The sequence below is a fragment of the Prionailurus bengalensis genome, chromosome E1 (genome assembly GCF_016509475.1).
Source record: "Prionailurus bengalensis isolate Pbe53 chromosome E1, Fcat_Pben_1.1_paternal_pri, whole genome shotgun sequence".
Taxonomy (NCBI): Eukaryota; Metazoa; Chordata; class Mammalia; order Carnivora; family Felidae; genus Prionailurus; species Prionailurus bengalensis.
This window is the reverse complement of record NC_057347.1, coordinates 16,874,294-16,886,600: the sequence shown is the minus strand read 5'-3', so window position 1 is coordinate 16,886,600 and position 12,307 is coordinate 16,874,294. Positions and strand designations below refer to the sequence as shown.

Below are 12,307 nucleotides of genomic sequence, written 5' to 3'. Positions count from 1 at the left end.
TCCAATATTTTTGACCCTAATGATACAAAATTATGAAAACAGACCTAGTCCCTGGCTTAAAGGTTAGTTGGGGAGATAAGTAGTCAAACAATCAAGTATGTTAAGGAGATAAGAGCCACGATGGGTAAGTATAAGGTACTACGGTGCGCATAGAAGGAGCACCTACCATAGTCTGGGAGTGGAGCCAGGGAAGCTTCCCAGAAGAAGTGACATTTAAGCTGGGACCTGAAGGATGAGTAGGAATTAGTCAGGTAAAGAGATGAAGAAAGTGTTCCAGGTAAAGGAAACAGCATGTGCAAAAGCCTAGAGATCAAAGGGAGCATGGCATGTCAGCTTGACTGAGCAGTGTGCAAGGCAGGAACTTGGGAAGATACAGGGCTGAAGAGGTAAAAGCAAGGTTAGCTCATTAGAAGTCTTGCTAGCAAAACTCTGGAGTGTAGACTTTATTCTAAGGGGAATACAAACAATTCCAAGCAAATAGTGCCAATAAATGAAGAGTTAATATTCATAATATATCAAGAGGGTACACAGGTTGAAAAGAATGACCAAATAGCTCATATAATGGAAATAAGGGATTATAGTGAAGGTTGTACAACTCTGTAACTTTACTAAAAATCAATGAATTATAAAATTATTAAAACGGGTCTATTTTAGGCTTTGGAGACGATACCTCAATAAAACTATCTTTTAAAAAAGTTAACAGAAACGCCTAATAAAGATTTGAAAAATACTCAACCTGTCTAGTAATAAGATATACATAAAACCAACGAGCTACTATTCTTTATCTTTGAAAATTACTAATGATTAATGTGAAATGAGAATATCCAGTGTTAATAAGGTTAGGATAAATGAGTATTCTTACACTATGCTGGTCTGTGTTCCAGTAATTCTATTTCTTGAAATTTTAGTAAGGTCCAAAATGCTGTCAAATATTTATGCCCAATGATGTTCACTGCAATGTGATTTAAAATAGCAATAAAAAAAATTTGGAAAAAATCAGATGTTTACTAATAATGGAATGGTTAGAATGAGTTATAATATAACTGCTCAATGCAGCCATTTAAGTGATATGGTACTACATCTATGATTTATTTCAAACTTAAAAAAATATATATATATATATATGAAGTTACATTCACAGCAGCATTTCAGCTATGTTACATATATACAGATATAACATATAAATAGGTAGATAGAACACATATATTTTATTATCTTTTCTGTGCTTTTCTATATTTTCTAAAATTTCCTACACTGCCCATGTATTATTTCTACAGTGTAAGAAAGTTTCTAAAGCTTTTAAAAATTTAAAGGCATCACTTTTAAGTATTTATACTTCAGATAAATCAATTTCATATTTGCTATGGTTTTATTTTCTCTGGGGAAAGATGCAGTCATATTCGAATATATATAAAAATAAGTAATTCAATAGTATCTTATTTATCAAGTATCATATATGTAAATAAATTTCCTGATCAATTAAAATGTACATTATAAACATCAAAACTTCAGTGAGAATTGGATGGATGTCTATCTAAAAGTACAATTCACTCAATCCTGACTGCTTAAATGAAGAGAAAATAAGATGAAGCTTTATTATGATTATTCAGGGTCATCTTAGAGAGGGATTTGTCCTCACATTAAGTAGTTCATAACTGCCAAATTTTTTCTTATGCCAGTTATTTAGAAATCATCTTCTTCCTCCCTTGCTATAAAACCATCAGCTATCATTTCCCAGAACTATTAGCAGCCTGTCTTTAGCAGCACTTGCCACACTTTCCATTCCTTTTTTGCTGTTGATAATCTTCTAAGAATAAGAAAACTAAATATCCAAGTTTTAGGAATTATGTATAAACTAAGAGATAATAGGCTTCAAATAAGGGTATCACCTAAAAATGATTTGCACAGACCTAGATGATTCTGTTCTAGTTAAGCTTACAATATAAATGAACTGCAAAGAGAAGTTCTTGATTGTATCTTAAGTCTTGATTTCTTTACTATACTGGCAGTCAAGTTCTCAGGATCAGAAACTCATATGCTGTTTCATACCATGGAAAGAAATGTGGACTAGGAGCCAAGGAACTTAGTTCTAGTGCAGGTTCTTACACCAACCAGTTTTGTAACCTTCAGTAAGTCTTTTAACCTTGGTACCTGTCCTGCATAACTTATAAGGCCGCTCTAGACTTAAAGTAGATCACAAACACAAAAACACTCTGAAAAGTATAAAGCACTACACAAAAGTAAAATATTTTTATAGTATTTCATTGTGTTTATATGACCCTGGATCAACATAGGTATCCACTCATAAAATTCATACCAGAAAGAAGGAAAGAGATAATTCTTAAATTGCCTCCTATTAATTAGGAAACATCTATTATCTTAGAAGAACAATACATTCCAAGAGTTGGCATCTCTGATTCCTCCTCCCCTATATCCAGTCAGTTCCCAGGCCCTTTGTGTTTTCTCCATAATCCCTCACATCTGTCCCTTTCTTTCCACTACCAGTTCACATCCCCAGTTTAGGCCTTTTTATCTTACACCTGAGCTACCACAATAGCCTCTAACTGGTTCCACTCATGGCCTTCCTTTGCCTCTCTCAAATCCCTCTGGCCAACAGCTGCCAGATCAATTTTCTTAAAACACCACTGTGATTATATCTGTTCAAAACCTCTGAAGACTCTCCATTACCTTCCCCATCAAGTTCAACCTCCTAAGCTCAGGAGTCTATGCAGTCCCAGCTTCCTCTTCACCTTTATCTCTTACTACTCTTCCAAAGAAATCCTTCTTCAAACTGGTCTAGTTAAGTCCTTCAGATATGCCTTGTACTTTTCTGCCTGTAAGTGTTGGGAATATAGCTTCTCTCCACCTGGAATACTCTCTACTTCCCAGCTTCTATCCCAGCCTATACATATTCTACCCATCCTTAAAGGCCTAGTTTGAGATCCACCTACTATGTGTACTTTTCTTTGATTACCAGATGGAAAATTCTAAAGTTAGACAAATCTTCAACAGCTAAGTGACACTGGGCACATTCCTTAATGGCTCTTTGCTTCAGTTTCTTCATCTGTAAGATAGGGATAATAGCAATTTCCTTTGGACATATTGTGAGGAGTAAATGAGTTAATCCACGTAAAGCACTTGGCATGATGCCTGGCACAGACAAAAACCCAAGAGATGTGAGATACTGTTACTTCTACTATTGCCAGTAGTGAATTTATCTTAATCTGAATTCAGACAATACTGGCCATTACAAACCAGCTATTCATATACATGCGGTATCATTTCCCTCGCTCTCCTTTTCTACCCTCTCATCTCACATTTGTTCTTTCTGCCCCCTCCAAGATTACATGATCCTGATAGACAGGGTCAATGTCTTATGCATGTTAGTATCTATAACAGCCACACATACCCAGTAGATGATCATTAGATTTTTTTAATCCCCAAAATGAATATTGAAAAGCTGACAGTATTAAAATGTCCTACACCTCCCACAGTGAAAAAGTAAAATGAAATGCTTAAAATTATTAATTAAAAAATCTAAATCTCCAGTCTCACAAAATTAAATCTCTACTTTCATGGTTCTCTAGATTCTTTTTGCTCTCTTTTACTTTTAAAACAAACAACTTAACCTATTCATGCAGCAAGAGATGCAAGAGCAAATATATGCAGGTCAGACAGCAGCCAAATATTGGAACACAAGAACCACAAGACAACTCTGCTGAACACAGCGCTGGATGAAGTGAAATAGGAAGACAATTTAAAGGGAAAGGTAACTGGCTTATCAGTCATACAAACACTATTGAGTGTTACACACACACACGTCCCAGGATTCCGAGGGCCATGCATACACAACTGAAATAACCAAGTTACCATGGTAAGTAGACATAGAAGTATCAGTTCAACAACTGAGCTTACCACATGATCAATTTAATTACCTATCTCAAAAGTGACTATTACTATACCTCAATATTCTAATAACTAAGTTTTGGCTAATTAAGTCATATCAAGTAGATATGGCCTTACTGTATACTAATCATTCACCTCAAGGAACTTAGTATGATAACTTGACATATGTATGTATGTTATTATTATAGCATAAACTGTTTTAAACAATGCCCAGGGGAAATGATGTTACTATAATACTGGTTTATAGTGTATTTATTTGCATGACTCTACTAACTTTCAGTTGCTTTCTCAGCCAAAATCACACCTGGTGACCACTATTCTCAAAGGGTTTACTAGTAAAGAGAAGTAAAATGGTCTGATGGAATGTTAACTTTCCAAAATCTAGCATAAAGTACTACATATAAATAAATTTTACTAAATTTCTATCCTATGATACTTGTCTTCAGAGGACCTTAAAAATGTTTTAGCACCTTTGAAGTGCAACTATTCTCAAATCACAAAATCTTAAGAGTTGGAAAAGGCCTTAGAAGTCCCTCACTGCAGGAATTCTTTATACTAACTTCCAGGCAAAAGGTCCTCCAGCTTTTCTTTTAATACTTTAAGCAACGGACATTCACTATTTTTGCAAGGCAGTCCACTCCACTGTTACAAGATTCTTCTTCCTTACAATCATTGAAAATCTGCCTCCCTGAACTTCTACCCAAGGATCCTAGTTCTGCTCTCTGCAACAATACAAGTTAACTCCCGAAATATAATCACTTCTAGAATTAGGATATAATTGTCAATTTGGCCACACAAAATTCACAAGAAAGCTCAGGGGAAAAAAAAAAAAGAAACCACCACTATACTGAATTTTGAAATTCAGGAAACTATGTTGAAATCACAAGTCACTGTATTTTCAAGATATCAAAGCCCACGGCTCAGTGAACATATAAATATAAAGAATAACCTGATGTTTTACAGTGAAGGGTGGTACAGTGTTTAGTGAATACCTTTTGGCAACTTGAAACTACTAAATCCACCAACACAGTTTTAAAAATTACAATTCTGTAGGAAGTTCAAGATGGCTTTTCCAGTTGCTCATTATTTTCATTCTATTTCCTTCTGCAACATTTGCATTTTTTAAAGATCCCATTTCGCCCCACTGATGCAATATTTTATTTTTGAAATAAGGATTTTCAAGAATAAAGCCTAAAAGAGTGGGGTGTAAAGGGATGGAGGTGGGGCTAGGAGCCAAGTCAAAGAAGGGCCCAGCAGGAAAAGGCTGGTTATTGGGTATTTTCCTTCTGGAAGCATGCTTCACTGGCATACGCATCTGAAGCATACAAACACGACCCAAGAACAAGAATGATCATGAGCAATGAGTGCAAGGCATTAATACCTGTAAGATGTAAATGAATTGGCCCTGGTTATCAAACAGCGCCAGATGCTTCAGGACTACTTAGAGAAAAGGTAAGAGGTCCAAGAAAGAGACCTCTCTGCTGGAGAGGAGGGAAGAAACCAAGGAGTAACTACCAGCTCAGCAATCCAATGAAGCCCAAACAGTACCAGAGCCCAAGAAAGACAGCAAGTGACTAGAGGGAAGGCACATACCCCGGAGAGCCTGAAGAAGGGGTTGCAGGGTGGGAATACTGAACGAGTCCATGAAATGGGTGTGGGTATAGGGATGTGGTGTGTGTTAGGGGCAACGCAGGAGTCCCATGGTCCTCTCCCTGCAGCAGAGCAACAGAGGGTACAAGGAAGGGGGAGGGTGAAAAGCAAGAATGACTCATTCGCGAAAGGAAGTGTTCAAGCCGTAGGAAAGCATGCCACGGGGGTGGGGGGGGGGGGGTGGTTCGGGGCGAGGACTGTGAGAGCCAGGTGTTCAGAGTGATGGGGGCAAAAACCAACGTCCCGTGGGTCCCGCAGCCCGTCTTAAAGATGGGGGGTGTGGGGGGTTCGCGGCAGCCGAGTGCCAAGGCCTGGGAAGAGGCGCGGCGCGTGCGCAGTGGCGCTCGGCGGGACCCGCTGAGGCAAAGCGGAGCCGCAGTGACAGAAGCGAGCGGAGCGGCCGCCGGGTGGGACTCACCGAGGCGCAGGGGCTGGAGGTGGTGCTGGGGGTAGGCGACCGCTGGACCGTGACCAAAGCCATCTAGGCGCTGCTAGGTTGTTCCGGGCAGGGCATTCTTGTCCTGAGTATGGGGGGCAGGAGGGTGACGGAGCCGGGATGGGGAAAGGGGTGTGGGAGGGGGGTGAGGGGAACGGGGAGGAGGAAGAGGCCGAGGGAACGGCCACAGGCTCCGCACCCACCACCGGACTCTCGCCGACTGACGCGCCGAACGGGCGGCGGGCGGGCGGGCGGGCGGGCGGGCGGTTCGGCAGCAGCGGGGCACAATGAGCGCTCCCAGTGCGCAGGCGCCACCTGTCAGCAACCGCCTCTCCCCTCGGCGCGCGCCGCCGCCTCGCCGTAACCCTTGAGTTGCCGGAAGCCGGCCGGTTGTTTGCGCCTCTGACCGCCGCCCCTTCCTGGGTATCCTCCTTTGCTCTGGAATCGCGCGGTTTGCCCGCGTCCGGAGGCTGTGAACTGGGATGGGGGGAGGGGCCCCGGTTCTGGGAGCCTTTGGAGTCCCCATTCCTGAGAGACGATCATTTCATGAGGTGGGGGCGCACAGCTTAACCGATCTTAGAGAAAGGAAACTGAGGTGAAAATCCTGAGGCAAACACGTTGTCTGGTGGGAAAGGGCTCCGCGGGGCTTCAAAGGCTTTCGCTAGGCGGGAGTGAGACTTACTGGACTAGAGACCCTCGTGGCGCGACCAGGAGACGAGTTTATCCCCCTTTGACCCGGCTCTCGGGGGCTTTTTCTAAGCTGTACCACCCTCTATCTCAGAGTCCATGTTTTATGATGCGACTTCATGAAAGAAAGAAAGCTTTTTCATATTATACCCTGAGAAGCTTCATGGTAGGTACCCTCACACTTCCTCTATTACCCTGGCCCCTAAGGACTCACTCATTCATTATTCCTAAGGTGAGAGAGACTGTATGAGCCCGGGAGGCCGAGAAAGCAGGGCTCACAGAGTTATAAGGGTCCAACCTGCTATTTACCTCCCACTTGCTTCCCGATGGGAAGAAATTCTCTTAAATAGCATTTGCTCTTTGAGATTTTTTTTTTTTCTCCTTCGGCTCTAGATTTCATTATTTCATAGACAAATGTGAAATGTAGGTTATTAAATATTTTAAAGGAACAATCTAAAAGATAAACCGTCAGCATGGGGCGCATGGGTGGCTTAGTCGGTCAAGCATCGGACTTGGGCTTGGGTCATGATCTCACAGTTCATGAGTTTCAGCCCCACATAGGGCTCTGTGCTGACAGCTCAGAGCCTGGAGCCTGCTTGGGATTCTGTGTCTCCCTTTCTCTCTGCCCCTCCCCTGCTCTCGCTCTCTCAAAAATGAATAAACGTTAAAAAATTAAAAAAAAAAAAAGATAAACCATTAGCAGACCATAAGCGAAGAAAGTAATTAAAAATCAAGATTTAAAAAGGGAGGAAATCTCACTATGCAAATATCATTGATTGTTTACACAGAGAAAGAGAGTTGACAAAGCTATTTCTCAATTTGAGTGGACGCTCTGGAATATACCACCATATGTATCAAAACTGAGGAAACACACACATTAAGGAGTTTGCAGTTATTAAAGCCACCTCCTCCTGTTTGTCACTCAAACTCTCTTGGATTTCATTGCTTCCTTTTAAACTGACAGGACTGTCATGTGCTCCTTCTGGCTGCTGTATGGTTAAGTGCCACTAGAGCCCTCTGTGCTGAGCCTTTGTTCTCTCCCTGGGGCCCTGCGGTTGAAATAATTAGCAGGGAGGTTCCATCAAGAATCAGACACTGAGGGTCCCTGTACTGTACAGTCCTGTGTAGAATGAATTGCTGAGAAGCCAGCTGGTAGGCTTTTGCCCCCTGGTGGTGGTCAAGAGTGCCTGCGAGACAAAAATTAAACAAAGATGTATGGTTCACAGATTAAACAATCTGTGTTTTTCCCAGAGCTGCGAAGTAAACAGGAAAAGACAAGACAAAGTTCAGAAGTAAGAACTTTGAACCAATGCTTAGGAGACCACACAGGAAGCTGTATGCATAGGTAAGAAATATACATAGCTGAAAGCTGAATGAACTCAAATGAAACACGTGGTTTATAAGCCAAAGTATTGTTCTAGAAAAAATATTATACAGATCAATAGGTCTTAATGTACTTCTATGTTGATTTTCTTACTGACTCAGGATAGCAACACTGCCTATCTAGTTTTGTGTCAACATAATATTAAGAAATTCTTTTGGCAGATGAGAGAATTCCATTAATCTCCCAGTGGGAAAGATCACTACTGTAGGAGTCAGAAGACCTGGCTTCTAGTTCCAATTTGTAAAACCTTATGCAAATGCTTAAACGTTTTAAGCATTGGTTTCTACGGTGGAGCTCTAACTCACAGGATTCTTGTGATCAAATGAGATAATGCATGGTAAAGTCCTATATAATCTGTAAAGCCTTGTATGTAATTAAGATAACTTTATTATTCTTTGAAGTTTGTTCCAAGTTCAGTCAGCTTTTGCTGAGTGTACCCTATGTGTAGAAAATAGCCTCAAGCAAAAAGGGACTAAAAAGGGCTAAAAAGACGTATGATTCATGCCTTTCTCAACAGTGAGAGAAGTAGATCAGTGGTCAAGAGATGTGTCATCTGTAGGAAGATATAGAACATCTCTATTAAACATATCTGAGAAGATAAAATCCTGGTCAAAATTGGGATTATAAAAAAGTTGGGATTATAAAGTACCCAGATTCACATTAAGTTTATTTGTATCAGGAAATTAATTTATTAATTTACAGAGGAAGTATCTCTTCCTGGCATATAACCTTTTAAGGAAACTAAGATTTGGAAATTAATGGTGCGTGTTCATTAATTTATTTGTCATTAATTGAGAAAATACTGAGTGTATATTTTATACTAGAGACTGTTTTAAAAACAAAATAAAAGTCTATCTCTCAGGGGCTCAAAACCTGTTAGGGAAAAACACACCAAATAATGACAGTATGGCAGAGTGGCACTGTGGATTTTGTCACCTTTGCTAGGCCCCCAAGGGAGACACATATATAGGAGAAGTCTAGTTATGTGCAAAGTGCTTTAGAAACACAGAGGAAGAGGTCTGGGCAAATATACATTTTACAATATTGCCTTTCAGGCTTTGGCTGCAGGGCTAGATCAAATGTGAGCATTTGAAATCTATACTGTCTTCCCTGGATTCCACCCTGGTTTGTACTTTCTGGTGATCTGAGGAAGTATTTACTTCTAACAGAGAAAAGACCCTAGAATCCTCTTAATATGTTAGTTGAATTTAAGAAGAGAGAGGCCAGGAGCAGGAGTCCCAAAAGAGGGAGCCAGAGACAGAAGTCCTCCTAGTTCTATTTATAGCACCTTTATTCTTCCCACCTGTGATAGTGGAGGCCTGGTTGTGCTATTGGAATTCCTTTAACCCTTAATTTGTAACATCACTTCTTTGGGGATGAAATTATAGGGGAACTTTTGAAATTCTTGAGTCACTTGGTTCTTAAGCTTTGAGAACTTATGAAAAGTATTAACTATCTCTCAAGAAAGATATATGTGCACATTTCACACGCCCACTGAAATCCATTGAGAGGCCCCAGGTAAAGAGTCCTATATAAAGCTAAAGCAGTGCTTCTGAACCTTTTTTCATATCATGACATGCATAGAAATAATAGTTGTATAGCACACTGGGATAGATTTAAAGGAGATTTGGAGGCAACTATAATGGGGCATGGTGAAAATACTTGTATTTATATAATATAATGAGGAAAAGAAAACATATTCAGGATATTAAATATTGAATTTGTATAAACTTCCAAATAAAGTTTCTCAAAAATTTAATGAAAAACTTGAGATTGCTTCTATAAGCATAATGTTTTTTATGTAGGGTTTTTAAAAACATTATTACAATATGATTGATTATACTCTCTATGCTATACTCTCTATGCTATATTTTTCATCTCCATGACTTAAGAAACTGGAAGTTTCTTAATCCCTTTCACCCATTTCACCTGAACCCCTATTTCCCTCCCTTTTGGCAACCATCACTTTGTTTTCCATATTTATGAATCTATTTCTGCTTTTTGTTTATTTGTTCTGTTTTTTGGATTCCACATATAAGTGAAATCATGTGGTGTTTGTCTTTCTCTGTCTGACTTATTTCACTTAACATAATACTCTTCAGGTCCATCCATGTTGTTGTAAGTGGCAAGATTCCATTCTTTTTTTATGGCTGAATAATAAATATGTATATGTATATGTATATGTGTATATATATATATATATATCACATCTTTTTTATTCATCTATCTATAGATGGATACTTGGATTGCTTCCATATCTTAGGTATTGTAAATACTGCAGTAAACATAGGGGTGCTTATATCTTTTCAAATTGGTGTCTTCACTTTTTTTAGGTAAATGCCCACTAGTAGAATTACTGGATCATATGGTAGTTCTATTTTTAATTCTTTGAGGAATCTCTGTAATATTTTCCATAGTGGTTGCACCAATTTACGTTCCCACCAACAGTGCACAAGGGTTCCCTTTTCTCCACGTCCTCACCAACACTTGTTATTTCTTGTCTTTTGATACTATCCATTAAGACTGGTGTGAGACAATATCTCACTGTAGTTTTGATTTGTCTTCACCTGATGATTAGTGATGATGAGCATCTTTTCATGTGTCTGTTGGCTATCTGTATGTCTTTGGAAAAATGTCTAGTCAGGTCCTCTGCCTATTTTTTTTTTAATTTTTTAATGTTTGTTTATTTTGAGAGAGAGAGTGCAAGTGGGGGAGGGGCAGAGAGAGAGGGAGACACAGAATCTGAAGCAGGCTCCAGGCTCTGAGCTGTCAGCACAGAGCCTGATGTGGGGCTTGAACTCAAGAACCATGAGATCATGACCTGAGCTGAAGTTGGACACTTAACTGAGTCACCCAGGTGCCCCTACCTATTTTTTAATCAGAGTATAATTTTGTTAGCGTTGGCTTATATACGTTCTTTGTATAATTTAGATATTAACTCTTTATTGGTTATATTGTTTGCAAATATCTTCTCCCATTCAGTGGGTTGCCTCTCTGGTTTGTTGATGGCTTCCTTTGCTGTGCAAAAGGTTTTTATTTTGTTGTAGACCCAATAGTTTACTTTTGCTTTTGATTCCCTTGTTTGAAGAGACATATCCATAAATATGTTGCTAAGGCCAATGTCTAAGAGTCTATTACTTATGTTTTCTTTTAGGAATTTATGGTGTCAGGTCTCACATTTAGGTCTTTAATCCATTTTGAGTTTATTTTTGTGAATGGGATAAGAAAGTGATCCAGTTTCTTTCTTTTGCAAGTAGCTGTCCAGTTTCCCCAGCACCGTATATCGAAGAGACTGTCTTCATTGCATATTCTTGCCTCCTTTGTCAAAAATTAATTGACCATATAAGTGTGGGTCTGTTTCTGGGTTCTCTATTTTGTTCTGTTGATCTCTATGTATGTTTTTGTGCCAGTACTATACTGTTTTGATTATTATAGTTTTGTAATATATCCTGTAATCTGGGATTGTGATACCTGCAGCCTTTGCTGTTCTTTCTCAGGATAGCTTTGGCTTTTCAGGGTCTTTTGTGGTTCCATACAAATTCTAGGATTATTTGTTCAAATTCTGTGAAAAATGGCGTTGGTATTTTGATAAGGATTATGTTGAATTTGTAGATTGCTTCTTCCAATCCATGCATATGGTATATCTTTCCATTTGTTTGTGTTATCTTCAGTTTATTTCAACAGTGTCTTATATTTTCAGAGTATAGGTCTTTCACCTTCTTGGTTAAATTTATTCTTAGGTATTTTATTCTTTTTGCTGCAATTATGAATGGGAGTATTTTTTTTATTTGTCTTTCTGCTACTTTCTTATTAGTTTATAGAAATGCAACAGGTTTCTGTATATTAATTATGTACCCTACAACTTTACTGAATTCATTTATTACTTCTAATGGTTTTTTGGTCGAGTCTTTAGGGTTTTCTATATAAAGTATCATGTCATCTGAAAATAGGGATAGTTTTACTTCCTTACCAATTTGGATGCGTTTTATTTCTTTTGTCTGATTGTTGTGGCCAGGACTTCCAGTATTATGTTGAATAAAAGTAGTGAGAATGGACATCCTTATTCCTGATCTTACAGGGAAAGCTTTCAGTTTCACCATTAAATATAATGTCAGCTGTGAGTTTTTCATTTATGACCTTTATTATGTTGAGATGTGTTCTCTCTAAATCTACTTTGTTGAGAGTTTTTATCATGAACAGATATTGTATTTTATCAAATGCTTTTCTGCATCTATTGAAATGAT

At 38.9% G+C, this 12,307-nt stretch overlaps 2 protein-coding genes across 3 annotated transcripts in view; one reads left to right on the top strand and one right to left on the bottom strand.

Moving 5' to 3' along the window:
- Positions 1-6,285, bottom strand: part of SSH2 (slingshot protein phosphatase 2) — a 248,661-nt gene extending 242,376 nt beyond the window's left edge. Inside the window, exon 1 of one of the 2 annotated variants that reach the window (XM_043585556.1) lies at positions 5,975-6,285. In XM_043585556.1, the coding sequence (XP_043441491.1) occupies positions 5,975-6,037 (63 nt within the window). In that variant the 5' untranslated portion in view covers positions 6,038-6,285. The remainder of the gene's footprint in view (positions 1-5,974) is intronic. The other variant, XM_043585557.1, reaches the window with a different exon arrangement.
- Positions 4,630-12,307, top strand: part of EFCAB5 (EF-hand calcium binding domain 5) — a 194,975-nt gene continuing 187,297 nt past the window's right edge. The window contains 2 exon segments of the mRNA XM_043585552.1: positions 4,630-6,005; positions 7,931-8,024. The gene's annotated coding sequence lies outside the window, so the exon portion shown is untranslated.